This window comes from Etheostoma spectabile, chromosome 22 (genome assembly GCF_008692095.1).
Source record: "Etheostoma spectabile isolate EspeVRDwgs_2016 chromosome 22, UIUC_Espe_1.0, whole genome shotgun sequence".
NCBI classification, from domain to species: domain Eukaryota; kingdom Metazoa; phylum Chordata; class Actinopteri; order Perciformes; family Percidae; genus Etheostoma; species Etheostoma spectabile.
In genome coordinates, this window is record NC_045754.1 from 21,932,516 (window position 1) to 21,959,029 (window position 26,514).

The 26,514-nt window shown below is 40.9% G+C and overlaps 1 protein-coding gene across 3 annotated transcripts in view; it reads right to left on the reverse strand.

Moving 5' to 3' along the window:
- mkxa (mohawk homeobox a) overlaps positions 1-13,982 on the reverse strand; it is a 40,538-nt gene extending 26,556 nt beyond the window's left edge. For 2 of the 3 annotated variants that reach the window (XR_004327446.1, XM_032503587.1), the window contains exons 1-5: positions 13,786-13,941; positions 12,199-12,471; positions 9,564-9,723; positions 6,531-6,684; positions 3,996-4,370 (exon numbers count right to left, since the gene is read on the reverse strand). Coding sequence is in view for 2 of the 3 variants with exons in the window: in XM_032503587.1 (XP_032359478.1) it covers positions 3,996-4,370; positions 6,531-6,684; positions 9,564-9,723; positions 12,199-12,374 (865 nt within the window). In the remaining variant the exon portion in view is untranslated. Of the gene's footprint in view, positions 1-3,995; positions 4,371-6,530; positions 6,685-9,563; positions 9,724-12,198; positions 12,472-13,785 lie in introns of all 3 variants that reach the window. The other variant, XM_032503589.1, reaches the window with a different exon arrangement.
- Positions 13,983-26,514: the final 12,532 nt, after the last annotated feature.

Consider the following 26,514-nt stretch of genomic DNA (forward strand, 5'->3'; position numbering starts at 1 on the left):
ATATTCAGCTTACTACAATATTAACACAAAGAGGAAGCACACTTACATACCAAATGGCTTTTGTTAAAATAAAACACTTTTTCTTTAAATATCTCATATTTGCCTGTTCAGCATGGTTTTTGCTCTTCATAACATTGCGACAATAAGCGATGTTGCATGATTTAAAAACTAAAACACATATACCGTAACCATATTATAAAAGTCTGCAATGCTCTTCGACAACAAAAATACACAATACTGATGTATTGTCATACATCATCCTCGACACCTCGAGTTTACAAAGAGTAAGTGAAGGCAGCAGTGTCATGGCCTAAAACATCACCTAAAATTAATCATACTATATAATAACTGGGAATCACAATCACACTAAACTGAACTTCTATTTGTAGATGCAGAATAGGCTTTTTGTTTGTATGAATACAATGTACAGGTATACAGGCCCATTATTAATAAATTAATAATTTGAAAAGGTTTTTTCCAGGCCCAAAGAAATATACAAGGGGCCAGTAAAACTCTGCTTTAAGGGGGCCAGTAGGGGAAAAAAAATTATGTTTGATACTAAATTAGCATTTTAATTCTGACCATTTCAGACAAGCATTTAGCTCACAGAGCCACTAACATGGCTGTATACTCAGAAAAATGTTCATTATCTTAATCTGATAGATGCACTTTTGAAAGAGGCAGTGAAAAATCAAATTATTGGAAACTTCCCGGTGGCCCTTGACTTGCTTTCAGCTATCAGTACTTTTCCACATCAATCGAAGAAATGGCACGCATTCTACACTCACCATCAGACCACTGTACTCAGCTGTAACCAGAGTCCATAAAGGAAAGACCCTGAGAAAATGAACCAGTGTCAACCTCATGTAAAATGTCTGACGGCGATCTCTCAGCCTCCGTCCGCAAAAACGTTAGAAGCCATTTGGCGTGTAATGATCTATATGATGTCGGACGGGGCGAAATCTGGTACGGAGCAAGAAGAAAAACAGTGGGCCAGATTCCTGCCATTTAATATCCCATTAAAGGGTAATTTGGCATGAAACCCCTGGCATTTGTGATGGAATTCTACTGCTCCTTGTGTTCAATGAAATTCCCCACAGGCTTTAGGCTGTAGGTGTGTGTGCATGTGGCTGTTTGTACTGGATGTGCCTGTGAATGGTACACGACTGTGTGTGGTGTGTGTGTGAGAGAGAGAGAGAGAGAGAGAGAGAGAGAAAGAGAGTCCTTTCAAGCAAGCAGAAGTGTAGTTTTCCACTGGGGTAAATCTACACTCTCCATCTCCTGCCACGTCTGACTGCCCTCTGTAGTCACAGATAACACTGTGGGCTCAGGCTTGCGGCCACAACAGCCAACGGACCCATTACTGGACTTTTAGCCAATGGGATGATGGTTGCCAGGCACGCCACTTTGGCTTTGACCAATCCCGATCATTTTACAGGCATGGATTTGTCAAAAGAATGTGCAAAGAGACACCATTTGTGCTCTTTCTTATAAGTTCAAATTCTTTTCCTTTGTACTGACTAAAAATATCAGACGTGTCATTCATCTGATTTGTCTTTTTTTCTCTGTTTTACTCATATAAGCAGATATTGTGTGAACTTTGCTACCAAGGGAAACATTTCTCTCTCATTAAAATACAGTTAATCTATTTGTAAAAGAGGAATGCACTCGCTACAAAAAAATATCTGGAATGTGCAGCCACATGAGAAAAAAATCGACAGAGGAAATGATGCAAACCCGAGCTTAAAATGATTTCTCTCTGCCTCCATCTTTCATTTGCTCAGTCTGTGTCGGCGAGATCAGATGTGGAATTACAATTTAATTTTCTCGACTTTGCTTTGTTTCGTTTGTTCAACTGGGCGATTGGATCGGAGCGCCCTTGCAGGTGTTCGATCCCGTGAGTCAACACCGCCTCGGAGAACTTTCCATGTGTGGATTCAAAAGCTTCTCTTGCATGTAACAAAGTAACGCTTCTGTAAAAGTGCCAGAGCATGAGAAATCCAAGTGGGACACATCAGTGCCAAGAAATGATATTAACCATAGAGATAAAATAGTTACTCTCTATTAAAAACAGCAGGCCAGCCAGGGGAATTAATCCTTTTTTGGGGATTTCTCTTATTAAAACCTGGTAGAGGGAGTTATAAGTCTCACTTGGTCTATCCGTCTATTTCTTTCCTTCTCCATCTGTGAGTCCCAGCAGGTGTTTCGATGTGAAAACGCCTGACGTCCGTTCAGGTCACAGGGTTTCAAGTTCTTCGATCAGGAGGATTATAACTGTCGCAGCCGTTGATGCATTTCATACAACCCCACGCTCAGATAATATGAAACACATTTGTCCATAAGAGGAGCTTTAAATGAAACACAATAAAAATCTGCTCTTCCTCCACACAAACCCCCGTCCTCCGTCACTCCATTACCTACACCTTCAAATCTGCACCCTCACACAACATGAAAGTGAAATCATCACAATTGGTTGTGAAGTGCGCCTGTGACATTACATCACTATAAAACATTTTTAGGTGGTTCGGCTTAAAGACACAAGTTTCCCTGCAGCCTTGAAAATGCAAATTAACTGAACTCATCTTGAATAATTGTCTCAATGTCAGCTCACGAGTTACTGAAAAGTCAAACAAAGACCAAATATGACCCTGCTCCCAACACTGTGATCATAAACAGGACATATATCACGTTTCCATCATGTATTCTTTTCTCCACATCAAAAAGACAGGGTCTTTTGAGTGAACACTTTCATTCTACTCATAATTTAAAGCGACAAAAGTTCAACTGATATTTACAAGTTCTGAAATTGTCTGAAAATAAAAAGTTGAATAGTTAAACATATCATAAACGATTAGTTGAGTCCACATAATTCTTATATGATCCACAGGGATTACATAATAATGTATTCCTGTCCACATCTACTCTACTTTTCCTACATTTTGCAATTTGGACTTCATCTTTTTTGTCATAGATTTTGACGTTCACAATGTTGAGTACAATAAGAGTCCCAAAATAAAAATGCTAAAAATAAAGACCGTAACATGACGTATTGTATTTTAAAGGATTATTTCAATACGGTTGGTGTCAAAACCCCAAATCAGAACATGATATTGTGCAAAAAGGGACAATAAAGCTGTAGCTTTGATAAAAACCAAAGAAACACGTCATCTGGCTTCATCTCGCTCTGGAATGTGTTTTTCATTCTGCAGAAACATTAATGACAGAATTTTACTTTTTCTGAGGCCGAAGACAAGGACATCGACAGCAATAATCTAACCGACAAGTGACCTATATCATGAGATTCCTCTTTGTTTATTAGGTTATTACTTTTCTTTCAAGGTGATTTTCACCTTGTCTAAAAAAATAAATAAAAAGAGTGTGCTTTTAGGGATCACACACAAACAGTCTGCCGACACACACAACCACACAGCCCATTTGATTTGCCCCTGCTCTCTTAACAGGACCTCATGGCAGGATCAAAGGCATGCCAAACAGTAGTCTGAAAGTGAGCATGTTCCACATGGCCTTGTTTTGTCTGGCCTGCTGAAGCCTGGTCAGAGGAGCAGACTGGAGGGAATTCCTTCTGTGCTCGGCTGGAGTGGGCGAGAGACAGCCAGTGTTCTCGTGTGAGGGTGTGAAGAGACAGTACAAGGGCTTCTCTGCTGTGGATACATGGACGTGTGAGTGTTTTGGACACACTGAGTTCGCTTAAATCTAATCGGATTCTTCTTCTTTTTAAAGGCAATAGTCATAGGAATCACATTGGCAACACCAAACATTACATCACATGTAGAAAGGTAGAAGAAAACAGTGTGAGCATGCAGCAGCAGTGCAACATAGAGCGAGGGAAAGACAGTTGGAAATAATGGACTAGCTGCAGGAATTAAAACAAAATGTGCAGATGGAGGGGACAAAAAAAAGAGCAAAAGTGAAGGATGTTGTGTGTGCAAGGGAGACTCTTAAAGGGAAAGAATGCAAGAAATGTGGCTCCTTACCAGCCCGATAAACAAAATTCGCCTCAGCCTCGGAGGAGGACGGCGAGAGCAGCTCGTCATCGTACTCGTTGGAGCTGAAGGAGCCGGAGTGGTTCCTCTTGCGAGCGTCCATGACGGCGTTGGCCACCATGACGTGGCGCAGCGAGTCGTTCAGGTAGCGGTGCAGCAGGCTGCTCTTGTACTTGGGCGGAGACACATAGTCCTCGGCAAGGGAGGCGGCCGAGCGCAGTCCCGCTCCCATACCCATGGCCATGCCCATGCCCATGCCCATGCCCATGCCCACCATGGAGGAGCCCTCCTTCTTGATCACGCTCTGGTACATGGGCTTGTTGAGCTCCTCGGGGCCGCTCTGTGTCCTCTGAGGGTTGTCCCCGTCTACGCCATCGAGTGGGAAAATCACAAGAAAATAATTAAAATGCAATGCAGAAATACATTTCAAAAGCAAGCATCTTTACTCATTCACTCATGTTGCCTTGCATGTTTCTTCCCTTTTTTTTCCTTCTGTGCCTTTTTTCTCACCTGGAATTCAAAGACCTACATATACTGTTTACATATCAACATTTTCTGATAACAGATGTAGGCAGCTATTCCTGGAAAACAAGACACATTTGATTTCTGAATGTATGTCAAATCATGTGTAATTCTTTGTCAAAGGGTGGATGTTTTTTTCCTATAGATAACTGTTAATAACTGCTATAGATAAAACTAATGTTTTAATAGTTAAAAGCAATCTATTGTAGTTATATCTCAGCACCTGTATACAATACAAACTCCATTCAAGGTTTGAATGTTGATTATAGCATGCATGAGCTCATAACGATGACATGTACGGTTTATTAGTTATTGTAAAGCCAATGGAGGCCTTCGTGCCATTGTATTGTATATATATATATATATATATATATATATATATTATATATATATTATATATATTATATATATATATAATTTAATGTATTGCAAACTGTCATTACATAAAAATTTTCAAATGTATATGACATCATACAAATAAAACATGAAAATCAGCATCTGAGCACATAACAATCACACATGTTATCTTCAGAAAATGCTCTAGTTTAAATCTAACCAACATGTTCATCCCTGCTGACTCATAGTCTAGTTATTTGGAGCTAATCTTGAATCTAAATACCAGGGCAGGGAGATTTCAACCTGGCTCTCCTGCCCTACTGTTGGCATCGCCTCAAGAGCAGAAAGCCCAGACGAGATTTAGGACGCATTACCAAAGCATAACGGATGGTAGCCTATTTCCTCTCCATCAGTACCACATTGCGCCCTCTATTTCCCTGCAGAAATAAATAATTTCCAGGCCGCAGGGCCATAGAGATTGAATTAAAGCAAAGGTCTCCACCTGATGAAAGAAACGGTGGGGGAGATAAAACACCGTACTGAAAAAACAGACATCCTCTGGCATGAGGGAAATCAAGGAGAAGTTCAAGATACTGTCCCTGCCAAGACTGTAATTTTGTAATTTGGGCTGGTTGGACTTTTGATTTAGTCTAAAATTATAGCTCCCAAATATCAGAAACACATGGAGGTAGCATACTTGCTCTCATTCCCCTATGCAGTCTGAGGAAAGTACAGCAAGTGCCTCAGCATCTCCTCTGAAACCACACAAAGCGATAATAAATCTAATCATTGTAATCCCATAATAGTGTCCTTTAAACTCTAGGTCTGCCACCTTTTCCAATAAAACTTCCTTTTAAAACGCCCCCATGACAGTGCGTGTCCTCTCCAGATCCAAAACAAGCTGGACCATTTCAGGACAGTAAGAGGAATGTATGCCGAGTCAGAGGGGTCAGGTCTGGCCCCATAAATAGCCTTTTGGAACAAAAGCATAAGCTTTAAAACATAATGGATGGCTTTTTAGCGCATAGGTCAGAAGTGAGAGCAGGCTGCGGTAGCTTCATAACCATAATGTGACAGGGAGAAGAGTCAGGGAGATATACAAAGCCTCCGGTGGTACAGCGGCCTGTGGCGAACACAATGCAAACACCCTACACGCATTCCTCTTTTAGCCGCACGTTTGGCCTCTCCTCAAAAAAATGTAATTAGAGATTACTGACACCACAGAGCTCTTCCTTTCTCTTCATTCTCTCACTGCGTGAGTATGTATGTTTTATATTTTTATTTTGTTTCCTGACCATGTTTTCAGTGCCGTCAGTGAGTAGAAGAAGGTAGTTGCTGTAAATACACGGCTGACACAGAGCTGCTCATTTTCAATTGCAGGCTGGGAGACAGAGGTTGGCTCAGCGGGGTGTCCTAATGACAGCGTGTCGCAGCCCGCCGGCCTCAGCGTCTCTTGGCTGGGTCACAAACTCGCCATTTATACACACCCAGAACATGGCTCTGCACAGCATCAGCCTACTGTAAGGAGACAACCCGGCCTTTGGCTATTTTTCACAAGGGTCACAGAGAAAAATCGGATAATTAACACTGCTGTTGTACCTAAAAGTAGATTATTGATGATGATAATGTGTATTTATGATGATTTTTAGTAGCTTCTTCTAACTGTACCGTCTGAGCAGCTGTCCTCGCTGCTGACGCTCAGCCTCTCCGCGTTGCCCTGGACATATTTGTTGTAGAGCTTGATCCTGAGCGCCCAGCTCAGGTCTGGCTGCCTCACCGTGTTCTTCAGTCGCCTCCTGGCATTAGCAAACCAGTTGGAGACCTGAGAGAAATAGAAGGAAGTGGGAGGACACAGCAAATTGAAACATGTGCTACTCCAAACACCTCCACATTCATAGCAAAAACAAAGACATGACTATGAAAACGTCTGCCGACTGCCTAGCATCAGTCTCATTGAGAAAACCCAAGAGAAGCCAAAGCAAAAGACAGAACCAGAGTCAGGTTGCAGAGCAGCTCTGAAACAGCTTTGAGAAACATCCCAGACGCTCTGGAGAGACACCCCAGCATGCATCTTTTCTGTATCAACACCATCTAGAAACATTTAACACCCTCCAAATGCCGAACAGCCACGGAATGCAACGTTTCATTAACTAATGTTCCGACCGAGATCTACGTCCTCTGTGCTTATTCTGGACCCGCACAGCCTCAATCCAATAATACATTTTTTCCAACACTGTCTTCAAGATGCAATAAAAAAGACACTTGAGCCGGCGCTCTTCCTTTCACTGGGAGGGGAGACCATTAGATGTTATACTAGAATAACTTTTCATGCTCAATAGACTTCAAGCGGCTTATGAAGGGGCTGGGATAGGGGCCTTATGCTAGAGTACTTATTTTTTTGATCCCCTCTTCCAGTATCGTGTTTCTTGTTAACTAAGACCATCCCACATCCCTTTGTCTCGAGCCCAGCGCTGTGGCACTCCAGGGGGAAGGCGGCATCATGTGGCTTGGCCGGAGGGAAAACGAGGTGAGACGAGGCGAGGCGTGGGACGGCTCGCTAATGAGGACCGGGGGAAAGAGGGCTGTCATTGGGGTGAGAGAAGGGAGAAAGGATGGCACGCCTGCTCAGATGACACCCAGAGAGATTAAAAAACAGGGGTGGGACGGGGCAGCCAAGCTTTCTCCTGTCTGTACTTTATGTACTGTAGAGGAGACGGCATGCAGGCACGCCGAGGGATTTCAACGGAGACGGAAAGATGGCAACGACGTATTAGCACAAACTTTAAAGAAATAATTTACAACGTCTAGATGGGGGGAAAAAGTAGCTGTTTTGCTAAAACATGACAGATTTAGTTGCTTTAAACACCTGGTGCCAGGTGGGTGTTTTCCAGGGGGAAAAAGCACAGGAAGTGATGCGTCCTACATTACTGGCAGCGCTGGTTTGTTTGGAATAAACAATGGAGAAACCAGGTAGTTAGAAAGTAAGAAAGAGTGCCACCTTGGGCTGCAACTGACAATTTTTTCATATTTAATCATGTGTTGAATATTTTGCCCAATAATCTCTTATTGTTTAGTCTATAAAATGTCAGAAAGTTGTGAAAAATATCCCGAACGTTGTCAGAACTCAAGGTAATGTCTTGAAATGTCGGATCATTAGGACATAACCAAAAGATATTCGATTGTTATGGGATTTACATTTGCTTATTCTAATATTTTTACATTTGAGAAACTAGAAATAGAATGTTGAACATTTTACTGGTTAAAATGACTGAAGTGATCAATCATATGGGAAACTATACGACAGGCCTCTTAAATGTCTGTTTTTAAATCTCTTCTTCTCATTGGCCTTCGACTCCTGATGTTGACATGCAGTATTCATTTTTTTGATTTTATTGATTTATTGTATAGCGGTCTTCTCATGTTTATGTCTTTTAATCTGTTTGTTTTTGTATTTTACGCCTGTGTGAGTTATGTACTTTGCCTTTTACTTATTCTCCTGTACAGCACTTTGTGCTCTGTTAATAAAGTTTGATTGATCAATTGACTGAGATTCAATAAGTCGAGCAAAACAAACTCTGTGAATAGAGAACAAAAGGTCAATAAAAATAAATAGTAAAAAAACTCACACGTGTCCTGACAGAAGAAGAAGAATCTCCTTCATGTTGGAAAATTTGATGAAAAAAAAAAAAAAGTACCTGTCTGTCATCATCCTCATCCACTGACCTTTGACGCTGCTGCTGGTATTTGGGTGTCAGCTTAAACGTATGCGTGTGTGAGGGTTCGGAGTGTGTGTGTTCGCAGCACAGCATCCCGGTGTCCAATAAAAAGCATTCCTCTGCACTCTGCTCGCCCTCACCAAAACAAACAGCTCCATCAGGATCCCAAAATGAGAACCAGATTAAGCATCGTGGCCGGCGGCCCGAAAAAGCCGCCGCAGACTTTCTGAGGCCATATCAGTGACCTTGTCAGCCAGATGATACTGTACACACACAGCTGCAAGTGCCAGACACAAAACACACTCATATTCACCACTGGGTTTTCCTCTCGGCGGTCAGTTTGTCAGCCGCTACAGCCGAGTTCTCCACCGTAGTCTTGTATTATCAGAATGCAGTAGTATAAAATATAAGAAACCTGTATTTATAACTACTTTTACTGCTATAGTAGATAAGTGATACCCAACCTGCGGGTCTGGGGCATCAAGGGTCTTAAGATAAATATGAGGATTTAAGAGACAAACCAAAGGAGAAGAAAAAAGAAAATACATTTCTTCTGCATAAAATGAGGTTACATTTAAAAAAAAAATCTAATTGTGATTTGTTTTGCTTGTCCGTACCTCTAAAAAATACAAAATGAGAAGCTTAAATTACTTGTTGGCTATATGATGAGAAGGATAAAATAGAGGGGTCACAAGTCCAACTCCAAAAAAACTGAACTGCAAAAGTACCACAACTGCACAAGAGCTGTAATGTAAACACCTCAAGATGCATAAACACTGTCTATTCACAGCCTTCTTATTAAAAATACAAGTAAAAAACAGCTTTAGGATCGGATTAGAGAGAAAATCAACCACAAAAATCGAATTTTTCCTTTTTTCCTCACTGATCACACACTAATAAGCCACACGAATATTCAGAAATACCTCACTTTTGTCTTTCTTTATCACCTGACAGGCAAGCGATGAAGACCAGAGAGTAGACTCACCTGGACCAGGGTCATTTGCGAGCCGAGGGCCAGCAGGATCTTCTCCGTCTTGGTGGGGTAGGGGTTGTCTCGGTGCTTGTAGAGCCACTGCTTGAGCGGTCTCGCCATGTCCTGCAGGGCCTGGCGCTTGTGCCGCACTTTACCGCCGCTGGGCCGACCCCTGCGGAGAAGCAGGTGGACTAATGAGAGCCAGATCCCACACTGGAGCTAGAAGTCAGACCTATTACAAGATATTATCTAACCTATAGTCCATGTTAGGGCTGAACGATTTGGGGGGAAAAATCAAATTGTTCTTACACTTCAATATGTGATTAAAAAAAATAATATTCACTGTGCAGCGTTAAACGTCATCAATCACTGAGCACTATAACATGAGACACTAAAATGGCTTTCTAACGCAAGGATGCGAACATAGATATGAATTGCCAGCATTGGGGTTTTTGATTTAATAAGCATGGGTCATTGAACAGTCAAACTCAAAACATTTATCACAAAATCTATAGTTATACTGATGAAAAAAAAAATTCTGATATATTTTTTTTACTTTCCTCTAAACTGAAACGTCTGATATGCCTCAGTTCAATAGCAGCATCAACATATTGCACCTTCTAGGATCATGTTAAATAAAGTAATAAAAACAAGTGAAAAATCCACTGAAAATAGACATAAAATTAAATATTCACATTCGATTTAGCGACTGGATTTGAAAACAATTAATGGTTCAACCCTAGTCCCTGTGAATTATGGGACATTGAGGATGTTTTTTATCTAAGCCTGGACTGTTTGTACATTTGTGTCTATTCTTTTAACAAATTCCTTTTTTAAATTATAGTCTACCAACAAATAAACAGGCAGGATTGAGCCTTTCTTCATAGGTGTAAGATGATTCGACAATGCATTGCATTTATCATTAACATCCCATGTTCATTATATCAAGATTAAATGTCAATAAACAGTCTAGATTTACATTTTTCAATTCACGAATTAAATCTGGTTTAAAGCCATAAACGAGAAACACAATTATGTTGTTTATTGAAGTGAACGTTGTGCAGCTGCAAGTGTGGACGGGCATGTCGTCTGAATTTGTTTGTCATGGCACATAAAGTGAACACTCTGTACAGTGTGCAATTTTCTCACCCAAAGCACTGCAATTAAGATAGGAGAGGTTGGATTAAAAGAGAGAGAGAGACAAAGCAAGATAGAGAGAGACAGAGAGAGAGACTGAAGCAGAGGGAGAGAGAAATACACGGCCACTTGCAGTTTATTTTTCATTGCGTGTCCCGCAAACCGCCAACACGTTGCAATGAAACAAACAAAAACATTGTGCTCAGTCAACAGCCGGCTGCTGGGTTTCTGGTCTGTGAAGGATTCAGTCTCACCTTGGTTCCAGGTTTCATGAACCTGTAGATGTCAGTATGGTGCTGTGCTCCGCTCCCCTCTTTATCTCACCAGAAAGCTCCACTGACTGCAGATGTAACATATTTCAGTACAACCTCAAGTCTGCTTGAGGTTGATGTTCTACAAATATTTGCCTTGTAATCTAGATCAGCATGAACATCCAAGAGGACATTGTACTCTGGGTTCTGAACTTTGGTTTAAACCCTCAAACACAAGCACACACCTCTGTTTAATAATGTAATGTCCTTCCCTGGCACCGATGTGACACAGTACAGTCACATTAGTTCATTGACTCCTATTATTTTTTATTATTGAAAGTTACTCCTTGAGGAGGCATCTGAAGGTCCCTGCTATCCCTCTATGTTCTCTCTCTCTCGCACTCTCTATCTATCTCTCTCTCTCTCTGCATAAACATGCAAATAATACATGACAATAATAATAGAATAGCATGATGTTTTCTTACACCTGCTCCCAGATAGGTAAAATTAGAAAAAAAATATATGTTGGAAAAAAAACGCTTGGCCCCTGTGTGATTGACTAGACCACACAGAGAGTTGAATGGTGAATTTAATAATTGGAAACAGATGGAGACCTCTACAAGAAAGCTACTAAACGGCTGACCTAAATTATTCATTTTAAGATTAGCTATGAATATCAACACCTAAATGAGGACCAGATCGGGAAACGGTAATTATTAATTACCTGATCCATCAGATCCTGTTGCATTAAGGCCACATGAAAAAAAGGCAGACTGGATGATCACGTTTGTGTTTTAGTCTTGATATGTAAAGCCTAAATCGCCACCGTTTTTCACCTTCCTTGTAGATATTTAATCCGCGCGTAAATTTCAGATTTTTGAACGTGTAAATGCGCAATTCAAGCACATCTGCAGAAACGACTTTATCAATCTAAAATTACATTAATAGTTATCTATTAAAACTCAAGGAGGCTAATGCATATACATAGATCACCATTGTAATTATATAGGAATTTGACGCCAAATCTGAACTTGATATTTCTTATCCTGTCTTAATTTTGCGCACAAATTGGAGAGATAACCACAGAGCTCTGGTAACAAAACCATTGTTGTTCACGCTCTAAGGGTGCTAATTTCTGATGAGTGAAATGACCGTGAAATAGAGGTATTCCTCATCAGTAATCCCGGACTCCAGTTAATCCACATGTTCATAAAAGCCACACATGCTGACCAGCAGCGTCAACAGAATGCACCACATACCCGCTCCGCCTGTGTCTGATGGCCTGGTTGTCTCTGATGCTCTGGTTGCTGGAGAGGAGGTCTGCATGTTGCCCGTCGATGACTTCTAGATAATTTCTGCTGCTCATTTCCACCTCTTTCGCCTTCTCCTCAAACAGGACCTGGCTGCTCAGCTTGTTAAACACAATGGTGTTCATCTCTGGCCAGATATTCCCCCGATTTCTCTGATGCGCAAAAAATTAAAAAGGAAAAAAAAAAACTCCTCGGATTTGTCACAGTGTGCCCGTGTCTCTCCTGTGGAACAAGTTTGGATATTTTACAAAAATAGCCTTTGCTGTACTTAACAAACTGTGATGTGGTCGTGAACTAAATAAGGACCTTTGGTCGAGGAAACAAATCCTTTAAAACCAGCAACACGTGTCTCCAAATAAGCACTTAATATTTGTCCCGGAAACACGCATTTCTCGGATAAATTACAATTTGACATCTTCACTGTGTGTGTGATTAGCTTACCCTCCACTACTGCCTGCTCATATGCACTGAATGAACCATGTAGACGGTCTCGAGCTGAGGCGGACCGTGCGTAAATGCGCTGTTGTGATGCGTCATTTTAAGGTCGCTCTTTGTAAACATGTGCATGCTGCAATTCCAATTCATAGCAAGTGATTTGTGTAAAGCGTAAAGAATCCAAATAAATACACTCAGTCAGGTGTGCACTTCATGCAACAGGCTATTTCTGGAAACGAGGCAACTTAAAAAAGTGGAAAGTGCTTCTAATGATTATCAGTGCAGACTGCAGGGCCATTATAGCGCAACTACTATGGATCATTTTATTTGAATTATGCAGCACAGCAATAAAGTACTTTTAACAAGAATGTCTTTTCTCCTACTCCACTTCAACCCTGATTTTTCAAGTTTTACAAGTGAGAAAATTCCACTCAATTCTATTTAATACAGTTTCCACTTTTTTAAGCAAACAACTGAGGATAACATAAAACTTACTACAGTAAATCTACAGAACGGACTCTGTGGTTTAGATTGTAAAAAGCGTGATTTTAGTTTAAAAAAGGTGTTTTAGAATTTCAGTTTAAGCATGTTGAATATTTCTGCACGGCTGTCCCATATCGCTGTACACCCTGAAGGTGTATTTAGGTTGGTGCTCTCCCTTTTTAATAACCGAATAATTTAACTGCCACCATGATCCAGAAAAGTGAAATTTAATTTTTCTCATCACTTTTAATTTGGATTTGTTTTCTTTGCAGGTAGAATTCTGAATATGTCACGAAGGGGGTGGGGTGGGGGGGGGGTGCACCGTGATGTGATGCCATCAGCACCCTGCTGCCAAATGTGTAGCCTCCAGGACCATGAAGAGATGAAATAACAAAAACATCATACATGAAGAAGTGGATTTAGAATCCATATCTATATTATATGGAGGCGTGAGAATAATATGAGCATAAAGTTGGGTAAACTGGCTTAAGGTGTGTTTATCCTTCACTATCCTCCTGGTTCAATAACCTGAGTACCATTTCAAAGCTGAGCCTTTCGTCCCATAGGCTTCCTAAAGCAGCCGCCAGTGTGTCAGTGTGTCTCGGTCAGATAGCCTACCTGTCCCGGGCCCCTCCTGCGTGTCTCTGCTGTGTGGAACAATAATCCTGTTTCCAGTCGCCCATTCCCTGCTCACATGTTCCCGTCCTGAGATCCTCAGCTCAATCCACCCGGACCGCCGTCTCCTCCTCCGCTTTATCCAGCGGCCTGCGCCGCGCCGCCCGGGACTCTGAATATCTCACCCTGCTCATGTTTCCTAGTACACAGCCCGAGCCTGCGAACATACTGTGGATGGTTAACGCCGGTTCTGGGGCCGAGGCCAGCAGAGGGAGAGAGAGAGGGAGGGAGGCATCACGCTGCAAAAAGTAGGCTGTTGAAAGTCATTGAATGCATGGAGTCTGAAAATATGACTTTCCTTAAAACAGCTCACAAGGGAAAATGTCTCCTCACCGTGCTATGTGGCTTCAAGTGTTTTCATAAAACCAGTTAAATGCTCTTAATAGTAATTGATGATGTTTTGGAACCACTTTCTAATAGGACACCCTCAGTTTAACCCTCCTGTTGTCCTCTAGGTCTATCTGAAATATGGGTTTCTTTTTAGCCAAATTACCACAAATAATGGATTGGATTCCTTACAACGCTCTTTGCATATGCAATTGATCACTTTCATTCCTCTGATCTCAACTATTAGTCAAAATAATTCACAATTTTTGTTTTTTTATCTCAAATATTAGGTATAATTCTATGTAAATGAGGGTTATTGACCATGAATTCCAAAAAGTAGTAAAACTAGTGGTAGCATAGTGGTGTTAGTGAAAAAAAAAGTCTGAAAAAGTGACGAAAATGTCAACATTTTGTCATTTTTTGACCCGGGAGGACAACACAAGGGTTAATAATTTGAAGTTCTTAGGAACTAATTGTTTATTAACAATTAATAAAACTCATGTTTTATAGATACATCAAAGAAACAGTTCAACATTTTGGAAAATGAAGTCATTTGCTCTCTGGGTCAGATGAGAAGATTGATAACACTCTTTTATCTAAAGACTGAATATGTCACTACTGCCAGCTAGCTTAGCTTAGCATTCAGTCAAAATAAGAGGCAACAGCTAGCTTATCTTATCCCCAATGATGTGAACATCTACCTGCCAGCAGCTCACTTATTAACATGGTCTAGCTGGTTGTTTAATCTGTATAACAACCAAAGTGTAGACTCCACCTGTGTTAATTTGTAATAATGTAGAACCTGCTTTAGTTGTAATAGTGCTTTAATGGTTATGTAATGAATCAATAACCTATTCACATACTTAATAACTTTTGGGGTTGTTTGGGGTCTGGGTCCCAAGCCCTTCACCATTGGTATTCCAGCTGTGGGGCCCAAGTATTCAATAATTTCTCACAAAAATGGGCCAAAAGTGAAACAATGTTGGCCCCAATTAGAATCTCCTCACCACATTTGCAGAATGTGTGCATGCAGAGCAAAGTATGTAAGTACTGAAACAAAGTCACTCGGTGGATGTGACATTTTTTGCAGCCACTGCACTGTGCAGGGAGACTGAGTTAAACCTATTACCAACTGTCTGCTGGTGCACTTTACAGCGCAGTAAACCTGTTTTTGATGCTTGTAAAGACTGTATCATGTTCCTTCACTGCACGATCCTAAATGGCCCTGTGTCAAATGTCTTAGTATTGTTCCAACCACATTACAAGTAACTATTTGTGTATTCTATATCTGAACAAAGCTGCCCTTTTTTTATAGAAGATATTTTTCAAGCATTCTGAAACTGAAGTCAATGTCCGTGCTTCTGCTGCAATGATAATTATTTCATCAGATTCATACCAAACACAATCTAAGCTGCTTTTAGCAACATTAAGAAAAGAAGAATCTTACTATATGTAGCCATGCCACTGCTGATTACTCCTGATGCACCCTCTCATTGACTTCCATTAAAAAAGCTGTCACATTATGGGCTCATGAGTCATAGTTTCTGAGGTCCTCAGCTGTGTGTTCCCTTAGGGTTTATCCAAGGTAGTGATTCGAAGGATGTGACTAAGCAGCAAGAGCCATATGAAGGGTTAGGGATCCGTGTAATTATTGTTTATTTGTGCTTATTTTCATTTAACGGGGGAAGTTCACTTTTACTAACAGCTTGTGCAAACATGCTATGAATGACCCAGTCATGCAATCACTTTAATTAAGGTTGGGGTTTATTTGTGCAGGTTATACACAATATGTAGGTTTTCCTTCTCGCCTGAATTGAACTTCTGTCACCTCCTGTGACCTTAGCTTTGTGTCCATCCACACGATTTTATCCAAATTAAGTGATAACAAATGAAAAATTGCCTGTGGAAACAGTAAAATGCGATGGAATTTCATCAATGTCAAGTCAAAGGAAATACGTTCGGTTCATCGGATTTTATCTTGATCAATATACGGCTTATGCAATAAACGCTGATGGACACAATATTTGCCAAATAAATAATGACTTGCTATTAAGTTTGAGGTCATTTTATGGTCACAACCCGCCACTAAATGAAGAAGAAGAAGTTTTAGTTCATTTCCGCCCAGTATTTCCGCTTGTTTGCACACATGGCAGGTGTCAACAAAGACAGATGGAAGTGGATGGACGAGGAGACGAGAGACTTTTTGAATTAAATTAATTAGGAACTCACGAAGGAAATTGCCGACAAAGGTTAGGACAAGCCGTGGGACGTCCTCCGGAGTCAATGGAAGGCGCTCAAACAGCAAGACATGTCTCAAAAAGCGGTGCCGGAGGGACAATAAAAGACAAGTCGCATCTGCATCATCACAGCAATGTGTTGATAGCGTTGTTGTTTTCTTATTACAGCTCGATATGTCGCTATCAGCTGGCACATAAGCACTTTGTTCGCAAAAGTTGCTTGAATGTTGGGATTCAGTGCAAAAATGAATGGAAACACCTTAAAATATCTAAAAATCAATTCGATAACCAATTTGATCGCAAAACAGCATGTGACGTCATTGCGTACAGGTTTTTACTTGCTTTAAAGTCGTTGGCTGGAAACCCACTTTCACCAGCTTTATTTGCTATTTTTTTATTATTTTTTTACCAAACTTCAGATAATTTGATTGATAAGTGAATGGAAATTTAGCTTTTGTCACTGTTTTCTAAACCTGTCGGTCAGAACAACCGTCTCAATGGGAAAATAGGGACTCCTCCATCCTATCCATCCCCCCCAAAGCCGACACAGCCGTACAATGATCACCGTACGGCAGCATTAGCCTGGTCGTTGGTAGGGGTTGGTGGCAGGTACTCTGGCATCCCCTGTACACCGCTCTGTTTCCTTTCAGACTGGAGTTCATGAACTGCACTGGCATCTGCTTTCTTTGTCCTCTTATCCTTGTCTTAACTCTTCTGGTCAATTGGTTTTAACCAATAAGGTTTTTAAAGCCTGGTACCAATACCAATTCATCTCTATTTTTAGTCTGAAGTTGCAGACAGCTGAGACGTTGTGCAGATATTGGCAATTGTTTGTGCTCCATAGATACAGGAGCACACAAATTCTTCTGGTAATGGTTCAAAAATAGACTTTCATGTGACACCTATATCCTATACCTGGCATAGGGAACTCTGGGATTCGTCACTGCCTTTAAACGAGAAGTTAAATCCATAAATACACAAGTGAATAAATGCTGATCCTCCGTTATAGCAATTAACAATCTGATCTCTGGGTAAGGGGGCCCCCCGCAAATTTTACACATAAAAGTCTGGTGACTCGTCATAAAGAGTAGCTACAATTCAGCATGTGATAGCAGCTATATAATGTTGTCTCTGGAGGAGCTTCGTCAAGTCAACCCTGAGGATGTCATGGAGATGTCTTTAGGGGTATTTTATCTGGGGCTTGAAGCATAGACTGTAAAAATAATGGCTGTAGCATCACCCAAAGCAAGTTCAGAGCTATTTTATGAAACAGGGCCATGGGTACGCTTTGCTAAGCCTCCTGACTGACAGGTCAACGAGTAGCCACGGCTTAATGTATACCCTGCTTTATCGTCTGTTTTAAAATAAATAAGGCCGTCATTTTCTAAATGAACATTGTGCTAAGACCCTAAACTCATGTTTACTGAGGTAGGAAGTCAAGTGAGGCGTATGGCCATTTTCTCATAGACTTCTTCGCAATCAGACTTCTTTCTGCAGGAACTGAGATAGAATGCAAGTTTAAGGCACTGAGCAGAAATGAAAAGACAGGTTATAAACTGGGGGTGTAGAGTTTGAAAGCTGTGGTGTTCACCAGGCAGGGAGGGTCTAATGAAAGGCGCAATCAAAACGGATCATGGCAAGTGAAGAAAGCAGTGGTGTTTTTTAAAAGTTATTTTTATTGGTATTTAATAGACAACAAGTACACAACAAAACAAAACATATCCTCACCCAAACCAATAGCAACCCTAACTAACATCCTCTTGTGGTTAGAAAAAAAGGAAACCATTAAACAAATAGGCAAACATTATACAGTACATCTAATATAATAAGAGCTACATCTACTGTGATAATCCTATCATATACAGAGAAGACTGTCCTAATCCAGAGGTGTAACCTATTGTCTAAGATTGGTCATCCCTGTCTTTTATATCCTTCAACTTATCAAAAATAACTCAAAAGGGTCCCGGTGCCTTATAAAACGTGGACTTACTTCCCTGCAGGGTGTATTTAATCTCTCAGCCATCTGGCGTGGTAAGGAGGTCTGGAAGTGTTGTGAATGCAACCACATGCACATTGGATGACCAGTTTGCAAAAACAAGGTGGTAATGGGGTGCAAATCAATAGTGAGACATAGAGATCCAAAATTTGCATCCCGGAAAGAGCAAAGCCAGGGGAAGGCCCAAAATATAAGAAACAGAGTTGCTGGAGCCGTCCTGCACCTCTCCCAAGTGGGGTCCACTTATGTCCTTTTTCTTCCAGCATATTTCTTTGGATTAGGATGGCACTGAGGTCTTAGTTGACCAAGGTGACAGTGGTGGCCAAGGTCTTGGTCTTGCCCTGCTACGTTCTGCGGTGTCCTGCTACGTCCTGCTATGCCCTGATGGGCCAAGCTACACCCTGTGATGCCCTGCAGCGCCCTGCTATGACATGAACTACTACTACTACCATTTTGTTAGTCACTGTTCCATTATCTTTATTGTGACTGTTATTGCCATTGTTCATCACACCCCCAACCGGCCCGTCAGACACCGCCTACCAACAACCTGGGTCTGTCCCAGGTTTCTCCTTAAAAAGAAGTTTTTCCTTGCCACTATGCTTGCTCTTGGGGGAATTACTAAAATTGTTGGGACTTTATGAATTATAGAGTGTGGTCTAGACCTACTCTATCTGTAAAGTGTCTCAAGATAACTCTTGTTATGGTTTGAAACTATAAATAAAATTGAATTAAAATTGAAATAGGTCAATGTTAGGATATATATGTTTGCCAGTTTAGATTTAGAGATTGAAGCGATGGGCTATGGGGATTATTTTTGCACTTGTTTTAAGACTGCAGTGTTTTTAGAGTGTGACTCCTACAAGGCATTAAAGGGCCGGTCATTATGTTATATTATCAAATATGTGGTCCTAAAAGCTTGGTGATAGGGATTACTTGCAAGACAATGTGGTAAACCACTGTAGCTGGCACCCTAACAGCTAACACACCATAAACCTGGAACTTGCTAGCTCTAGTCAATCACAACAGCTTTCTAGGGTTCTTTTTGATTTTCTCTGTGCTGGGCCATTTAATCCCCCTGGCATTTTGTTCCCATGGTTGCAAATCAATCAATCAAAAAGATACCTAAAGCTTGTTAGTCAAGTCCCGTACAGGACCCAGTATTTTGAAGTGACATATTTGTCCCATTGACTCCTGTCTCGTTACCTAAAAAAAAATGTCCTCTTTTGTGCAGCACCTACTCTGGCTGAAGAGTGTTAAATAAAAATGGATGGTGAAACACAGCTAAGCAACGATGGCTTTTGTCCATTCAGGACTCCTCGGCTCTCTGTTCCCTTAAAGGTCAAGACGGGTTGCCATGGTAAACGGCGCAACTTTTTGTTAGAAAACATTTGTGTGCATTTACCTTGCCCTTGTCAATGAGTCTGCTAGTTGCTGTGACACAATTGCAGTGAAATGATCTTTGAAATGAAATTTCACCATTTTAAATGCCAATGGTCCATAAAGTATATTTTGTCCTTTGCTTATTTTCACCATTATTTTTTAATCTGCCATTTGCTTTTCCCCAATCCTTGTTATTAGTGGAGTACCCCTTAACAAAGGCTGAATTTCCAATCCATATATGGATTTCTATCAGTGATTTTGATTTCTATCAGCATACACGGATATCTTACACTCTTCATCCCAGCATCTGGAGCTTTGTTTTCCTACATTTCCATGAAGGAAACCTCCACGTCACCCTACCTTCTCCATCCAAATCGATTTTATATAAATGCTATACGTCAGTGTAATTTTTGGAACATGTAGCTCTGTTCTTGCATCTAATAGCTGCATCGAATTTTATATACATATGTTAGTCACACTATATTGTTTTATATCACAACTACAGGAGTTTATTTGTATGTGGGTTTAGTCTTGCCTGCCAGAAGGGGGATTAGTAAAAGTTTTATATCATTGCACACACACACATGACATTTGTTTTCTCCAATTTAACTCTGATCCATTTACAGAAAACACCACAACGGAGCAACTCAAATGTTTTGCTTTTTATTAAACAAAATATTGTAAAAAGGCAGCAGAAGATCAACATTGGACATCCTCAAATAGAAGACTTGTGTCTTTTTTGAGGCAGTGAACACAAAATTGAAAAGCATTCGTTATACATCATGGATCCAGTAGGCAACACCCTGTTTTTGCCTTGGGGTACTTCATCATTCAACGTGTATTAAAAGGTCTGGCTATGAAAGGTGGCCATTACTTGAAATCAGTGTTAGCTCAATGTCAACACCTTACGCCATTACAATCCAAATTGTTTTTTAAAACCCCGGTTTCTGCACCATAATCTGCCCCTCATTTAAGATGATGTTTTCACTCCAGACTTGGACATCATTTCGCCGTGTAAACCAAGTTGGAATTACATACTGTAGTGCACGGGCTACTTGTAAAGCCACAGACATATTTGTTCAATAGTTTGCCAGCTTTGGTGGAAAATGTGACTGAGGAGAAAATTTGCAAGTTGTTTAAAATGACCCAATTACTGTTTTTCAGAGAGGGTTTAAACATTTGGGACACTAATGGGCCTGTTGAAACGTGTGCTGTCTGTCCATGTCTACTGAAAGTAATCAAGAGTAAAAACCAAGTGCCATTAGAAGTCACTGGAACTGCTCCTTGAAATTACAGTGGGGAATAATTGCAACTTGGAACACCCAATGCTCTCCTAACCATTCCATCCTCTGTTGTCTCTCTGAATATAGCTTTCCAAGAATACACAAATGGCTACTAGATAGGCACTTACTACTTCAGGGTGGAGATGCCATTTCAGTATCCAGTGTACATGGAAGTGATGGATACATCTGTCTGAGAACATGCTTTCATTGTGACCCGGACCCTCTGATTTTGTTGCACTGGCCATCCAATTTGAATTAAGTCAGACTAAGCATGGTCATTGTGCGCCTAAGCTTTGCCAGAACTACTCACTCATGTTAGAATAACAAAGAGGCATATTTGCCTTTGTCATTTCTAATGCCAGTGTAAAGAACTTCAGATGTTTTAGTTATTTGAGTGTCATTGCCTCTATAATTTTGGTCGTGCTATCTTTGGTTGTTGAGTGTCCAGGTATTTTTCTTTGACAGCAGACAGTTGCAAAGCTCTGAAGTATTTGGAAGCGCTTGGGCAAACTGACAGAAAGCAGTGAGCTAGACTGGAACACGGTGTTTTTTATGCATCACGCGGAGGGAAAGGAAATTTATTAATGTCAGAGTTGAAGCAGGATGTAAAAAACATTGGAGTTGAGGGGTCAAATGGAAGAGATGTCACGTAAAAAGGATACAACACCACCGCACGAAGCAGAAAAATGCATTCTGAACATTTGCCTAATTTACACTTTTACAAATATTACTCTTAATTCTATCAAGAAACTTAAGCCGGCAGCGTCTACCACAGTTTTATACTTTGTGTTCATGTCTCAAAGTGTGCAATCAGTTCCAGATTATAGGATGTTCTATAATGCCTTGCTGATGATTTGTTGATTTGGTGCTATTCCCCATCAGTTGCATGTATTCCCCTTAGGTCCAGACTTGTGATAGCTTGATGAAAAGATTGTGATGAAAACTCTGGGATAATATAATTTTTGGTGGGGTGCCATACAGAGCTCTCAGGTTGGCTCATGATCCAGCAAGGGAAACCTGGCCGGGCTTATGGTTCACAGCTGTGCAGCTGGGAGCGTGTGCCAACTCATCACTGTCTGCTGTGTGAGGAACTTGGTATTTTTGAGCGTCTTATCTAGATATTATCCTTTGTCCCCAGATTAATATAACCTATCAGTACCCTCTCATTTCCAGTTTGATGTAACAGTGTCCTGAAAGGCTGTAGATCATGCAAAAACCTCTGTAAACACAAAGCTGAAAGTACCCTGAACATCACATGTCACAAAGAAAGCTGCAAGAAGTAAGAAAGACAGCAAATGCATACAAAAAAAATAACTGCAAGCGTGTTGATGCTTTAAAAAGATGCAGTTACCTTTTGAGGCCAATCAGTGTGATTGTATTAAAGCTAGAGTCGTACCGTCCAAGTTTCATCAAATCAGCAGTGATGTCTAAGATTTCACAATTTCCTCAATTTCAAGGTAAGGTAAAGAAAAAAAAAGCTATGATCTGTTAATGGGGTTGACAGGCATATCCTAACCTCCCCCTCATCCCTTTGAGTTACACTGACTTCAACAAACACACATCAGATCCGGTAAGTAAAGAATGTTTCATCAGAAATGCTTAGAAGTTGAGGCCCGTAACAGTTCAGGATGAGCCAGGGTGACTAATCTACCAGAAATTCTTCACGGAGACTCCAATCTGCTCTGCCTGGAATATTAATAACAGAATAATGTCAGCGTTTTGGTAAGAATAGAAGTTGGGCTGGCTCGGTCCTTAAGGCCTTGTCAAACCGGAATATGGCACAGCGAAGTTTATCTCTGTAAACTGTACTGTAGCTGGTGAGCTAACTGCTAATACGATAGCCAGCCTGGCGAGTGCAAATGAGTCCCAATAAGTCTCCAAGCTTTTTGCTCCATTGTTGTAGCCTACACCATTTTATACAATAAAGAGTTACTAAAGGAGGGAAACCAGTTCTCCGAGTTTGCTGACTCTCAGACAGCTAGTAAGCTCTTTCTCTATCTGGCTATTAAGTTCACACTGTTTATCCAAAAGGCATGTTTGTACCACTGACTCCTGTCTCATTAGGCTACTGTTGAATTTATACTCTCACAGTGTAGGCGTAAAACTGGAAGGTGCAAAACGGCTGTTAAGTTATGAAAGCTTCTTCCATTTTAGTCTCTTCAGCTTCTCTGTTTCCTCAGAGGTCAGCACTGTCAAGATGGTTTGCTCAATGGCCCAGATTCATTTGTCAAAGTGAACCAAAGTTTAACATACAGCAAAAAAAATCCATGCAGCTTTACTTTGTCCATGCAAGCAAATAACTGACATTTTTCAATTGGAATGAACAGATTTTTGGAACATTTTTTGCTGATTTAGCTGTTTTAAATGCTTGTTAATCATTCAATACATTTTATTTGTCACGTGGAATCGTAAGTGGTACAATTCCGGTGATTTGTAATGCCATCATCTCCTTCAACTAGTGCATGATATATATTATAAAACAGAATGTGTGGCAGGGTAGGGTTTACTGAGGACCTGTCCATAATAAGGCGAGCGTAGTTCCTTCCTTGCTTCTTCCCATAGTCCACTACCGTCTCTTTAATGTTGCTGACATTCATGAGTAGGTTGTTATCCTAACACCAGTGGGAAAGGTCCTTTACTTCTTTTAGGTAGGCCGGTTCATTGTTGTCGGTGATCAGACCCACCAGTTGTGTCATCAGCAAAATCCACTTTTTCATCAAACATAAATATGTGTCCTTGGTCTGGGGCCCTCGAAGTGTAAGAACAGACAATCCTCTCTCTTTTTCTCCTGCATCTGCAGTAAGCTAATTCACCCCATACCGGGAAATTTTGAAAAAAGAGTCACTGATCCAGAGCAGACAGGGTATTGATCTCCTCTCTCCTTCTATCGCTTCCTGCAGGTGTTTCTGGCTCTGGAGCTGTGGAGTCTGGATCTGTGGTTGGAGACACCTGCTGCCTTCATGTTCCGGCTCGACACTCTCTGCTACAATTCTCCATGTCTCTCTCTGTCCCTTCTCTGTCTGTCTGTCTGTCTTTCTCTCTCTGTCTCTTTCTCTCACCCCCAACCGGTCGGCGCAGATGACCGCCCACCCTGAGCCATGGTTCTGCCAGAGGTTTCTGCCTCTTAAAGGAAGTTTTTCCTTGCCTCTGTTGCCTAGTGCTTGCTCTTGGTGGGAATTGTTGGGTTTCTGTAAATAACATCACAGAGTACGGTCTAGACCTGCTCTTTTATGAAAAGCGCAATGAGATAACTGTTGTTGTTGTTGTGATTTAGCGCTATAGAAATAAAACTGAATTGAATTGAATTAATCTGCTAAGTCCGGACACAAAAAGTGCAATATCTTCCGCATAAAGTATAAGTACATGCACATAACACCTGGGAAATATTTGTGTCCCCCCTCATGGCTGCTGCCAAAGGCTATATTGTTTGGTTGCTTTTCTTGTTCTTCTTTTTCTCTTTCCTCTGATGAAGATGTGAGTGATGAGGAAGTCAATGAAAAGCTGTTATCTCTTTTCCCCTAGCTATTGGCCATATCAAAAAAAGAACATAATTGTCACAATCATTCCCTAAACAATACTTCATAGTATAGTATGTTGCTGCATCACAAATGACTATTTTTACACAAGACACAACATGTATCTATACAATTCAAAAGTGCTGCAAATGTTACATTACTCTTGCCGTCTTGAAATCTGACCGAGACGCTGTGGTATTTGTCCACACATTTCCATGTTTATTTATTGTCACACCGGCCTGTTATTTACACTTTATGGAAGGAAATGTCAGATTTCATTAAAAAAAGTCTCACTGAGTAATGCACAGGGATCACAGGACAGCACATTCTGAGGAGTAGAAAATTGGGAGATCTTGTGAGCGACTGAAAGAAGGAAACAGATGCAGAGAGGCAGCAAACAGCGTGTGTGTGAGCCTGACATGCAAGGCGTACTCCAACAGACCTGGTGGTGTAAGCATCCTGTAAATGATAGAAAAGCTAATTTACAGATTGACAACAGAAGCTGTGTTCACCCCCCTGGTCCTCGGGTACCAGAAAGCGCTGCTCTCTGTATGGATGGAGCTCTGAGTGGCCGCTGTGTGTACGAATGTTTTTAATGGCAACATCGCAAGCAAACCACTCGGCTGCCGCTGCTGTGCAACAGTTTGGGATTTTATATTAAAAACGGTCCTTAGACACTGAAGGGGACAGAAAGCCACTTCTAATATTTGGAAGGAACTTTTACTGTTTATTAGTTTCTTTTATGAAATATTGCTGCAGAACGCTTGAGGAGATGTGGGATCTTTAAAAAAAAACTTCAAAAGAGCTGTTCCATTTAAAAACAATTGAGCTAGTATCACTATACACCGCACGCTCTCTTAAGGACTGCATGACTGTAAAAAATAAGCGCTATATATATTTATGACTCTGTCCACCCAAAACGTGGACAGACAATTCTCATGACTGTTGAAAGGTCCACACATAAGTCTTGTGTAATGTGTAATAAAGTTTTGGAATGTGGTTGCATCCATCAACCTAACCTATGGGAAACCTCTGCTGGAGTTTGGACAGACAGGGGGAAGGTCGGGTCACCGTTGGGACAAACCAATTGAGATACAGGGGTGTGGCAGAAGCCCACACTTTCCCTCAAAACAGGAGCAACAACATCAGGGATTTCCCTCCACTATTTCCATCCTTCAGTGAAGTGATGAGAAGCATCTTGAAAGGTGACCAGAAAGGCCATAGCCGGACGTAATTGCTGCCTGTGCAGAGGCGTGGAGGCATAACCTCTTATTTCTCGTGAATAATGTCCCTGTGTTGGATGGCCAGCCAAAGAAAGTGGCAGTTTCTGTTCTCGGAGGGTTTGTGGCTCAGTTAATACACGCAATTGTGGCTTTATGACCAATAGGCCTAAGGGCCAGTCTCCTGAAACCAACTTCTCTTAGCTCTGCAAGGTTTACTAACAGGTTCTGAGAGGGTATTAAAGCAGTTTCATTGCAAGTGTTGTAAATATTGCAAATCAAGGCTCATCAAGTTCAGAATACATGATGGGAAGCCAATGTGGAGAGCTCTACAGAGGTTTCTTGTTTACATCACGTTTGCAAAATCAGGTTACTGCTGCAGAAAGCCAAAAGTAATCGTGAATGTCTAAAACACAATACAACTGCACATCTCATAACATGCAGTTTGTTAAAGGAATAGTTTAACATTTTGGGAAATACATGAATTTGCTTTCGTTCCAAGAAAGGGAGAGAGAGAGAGAGTGAGAGAGAGAGATGACAAAATCTGTATCAATTATGTTTGTGCATTGCATAATTAGATTTTTTTGCGATTTGGTGCACCTACAGTTTAAGATTGCAATTTAATTATACGCTGTATTTGTTATGGTTGCATTACTTATGCTCAAAAACTTGGAAGTCCACAACTTTGCTAACACAGCTAAGCAAGTGCAACAA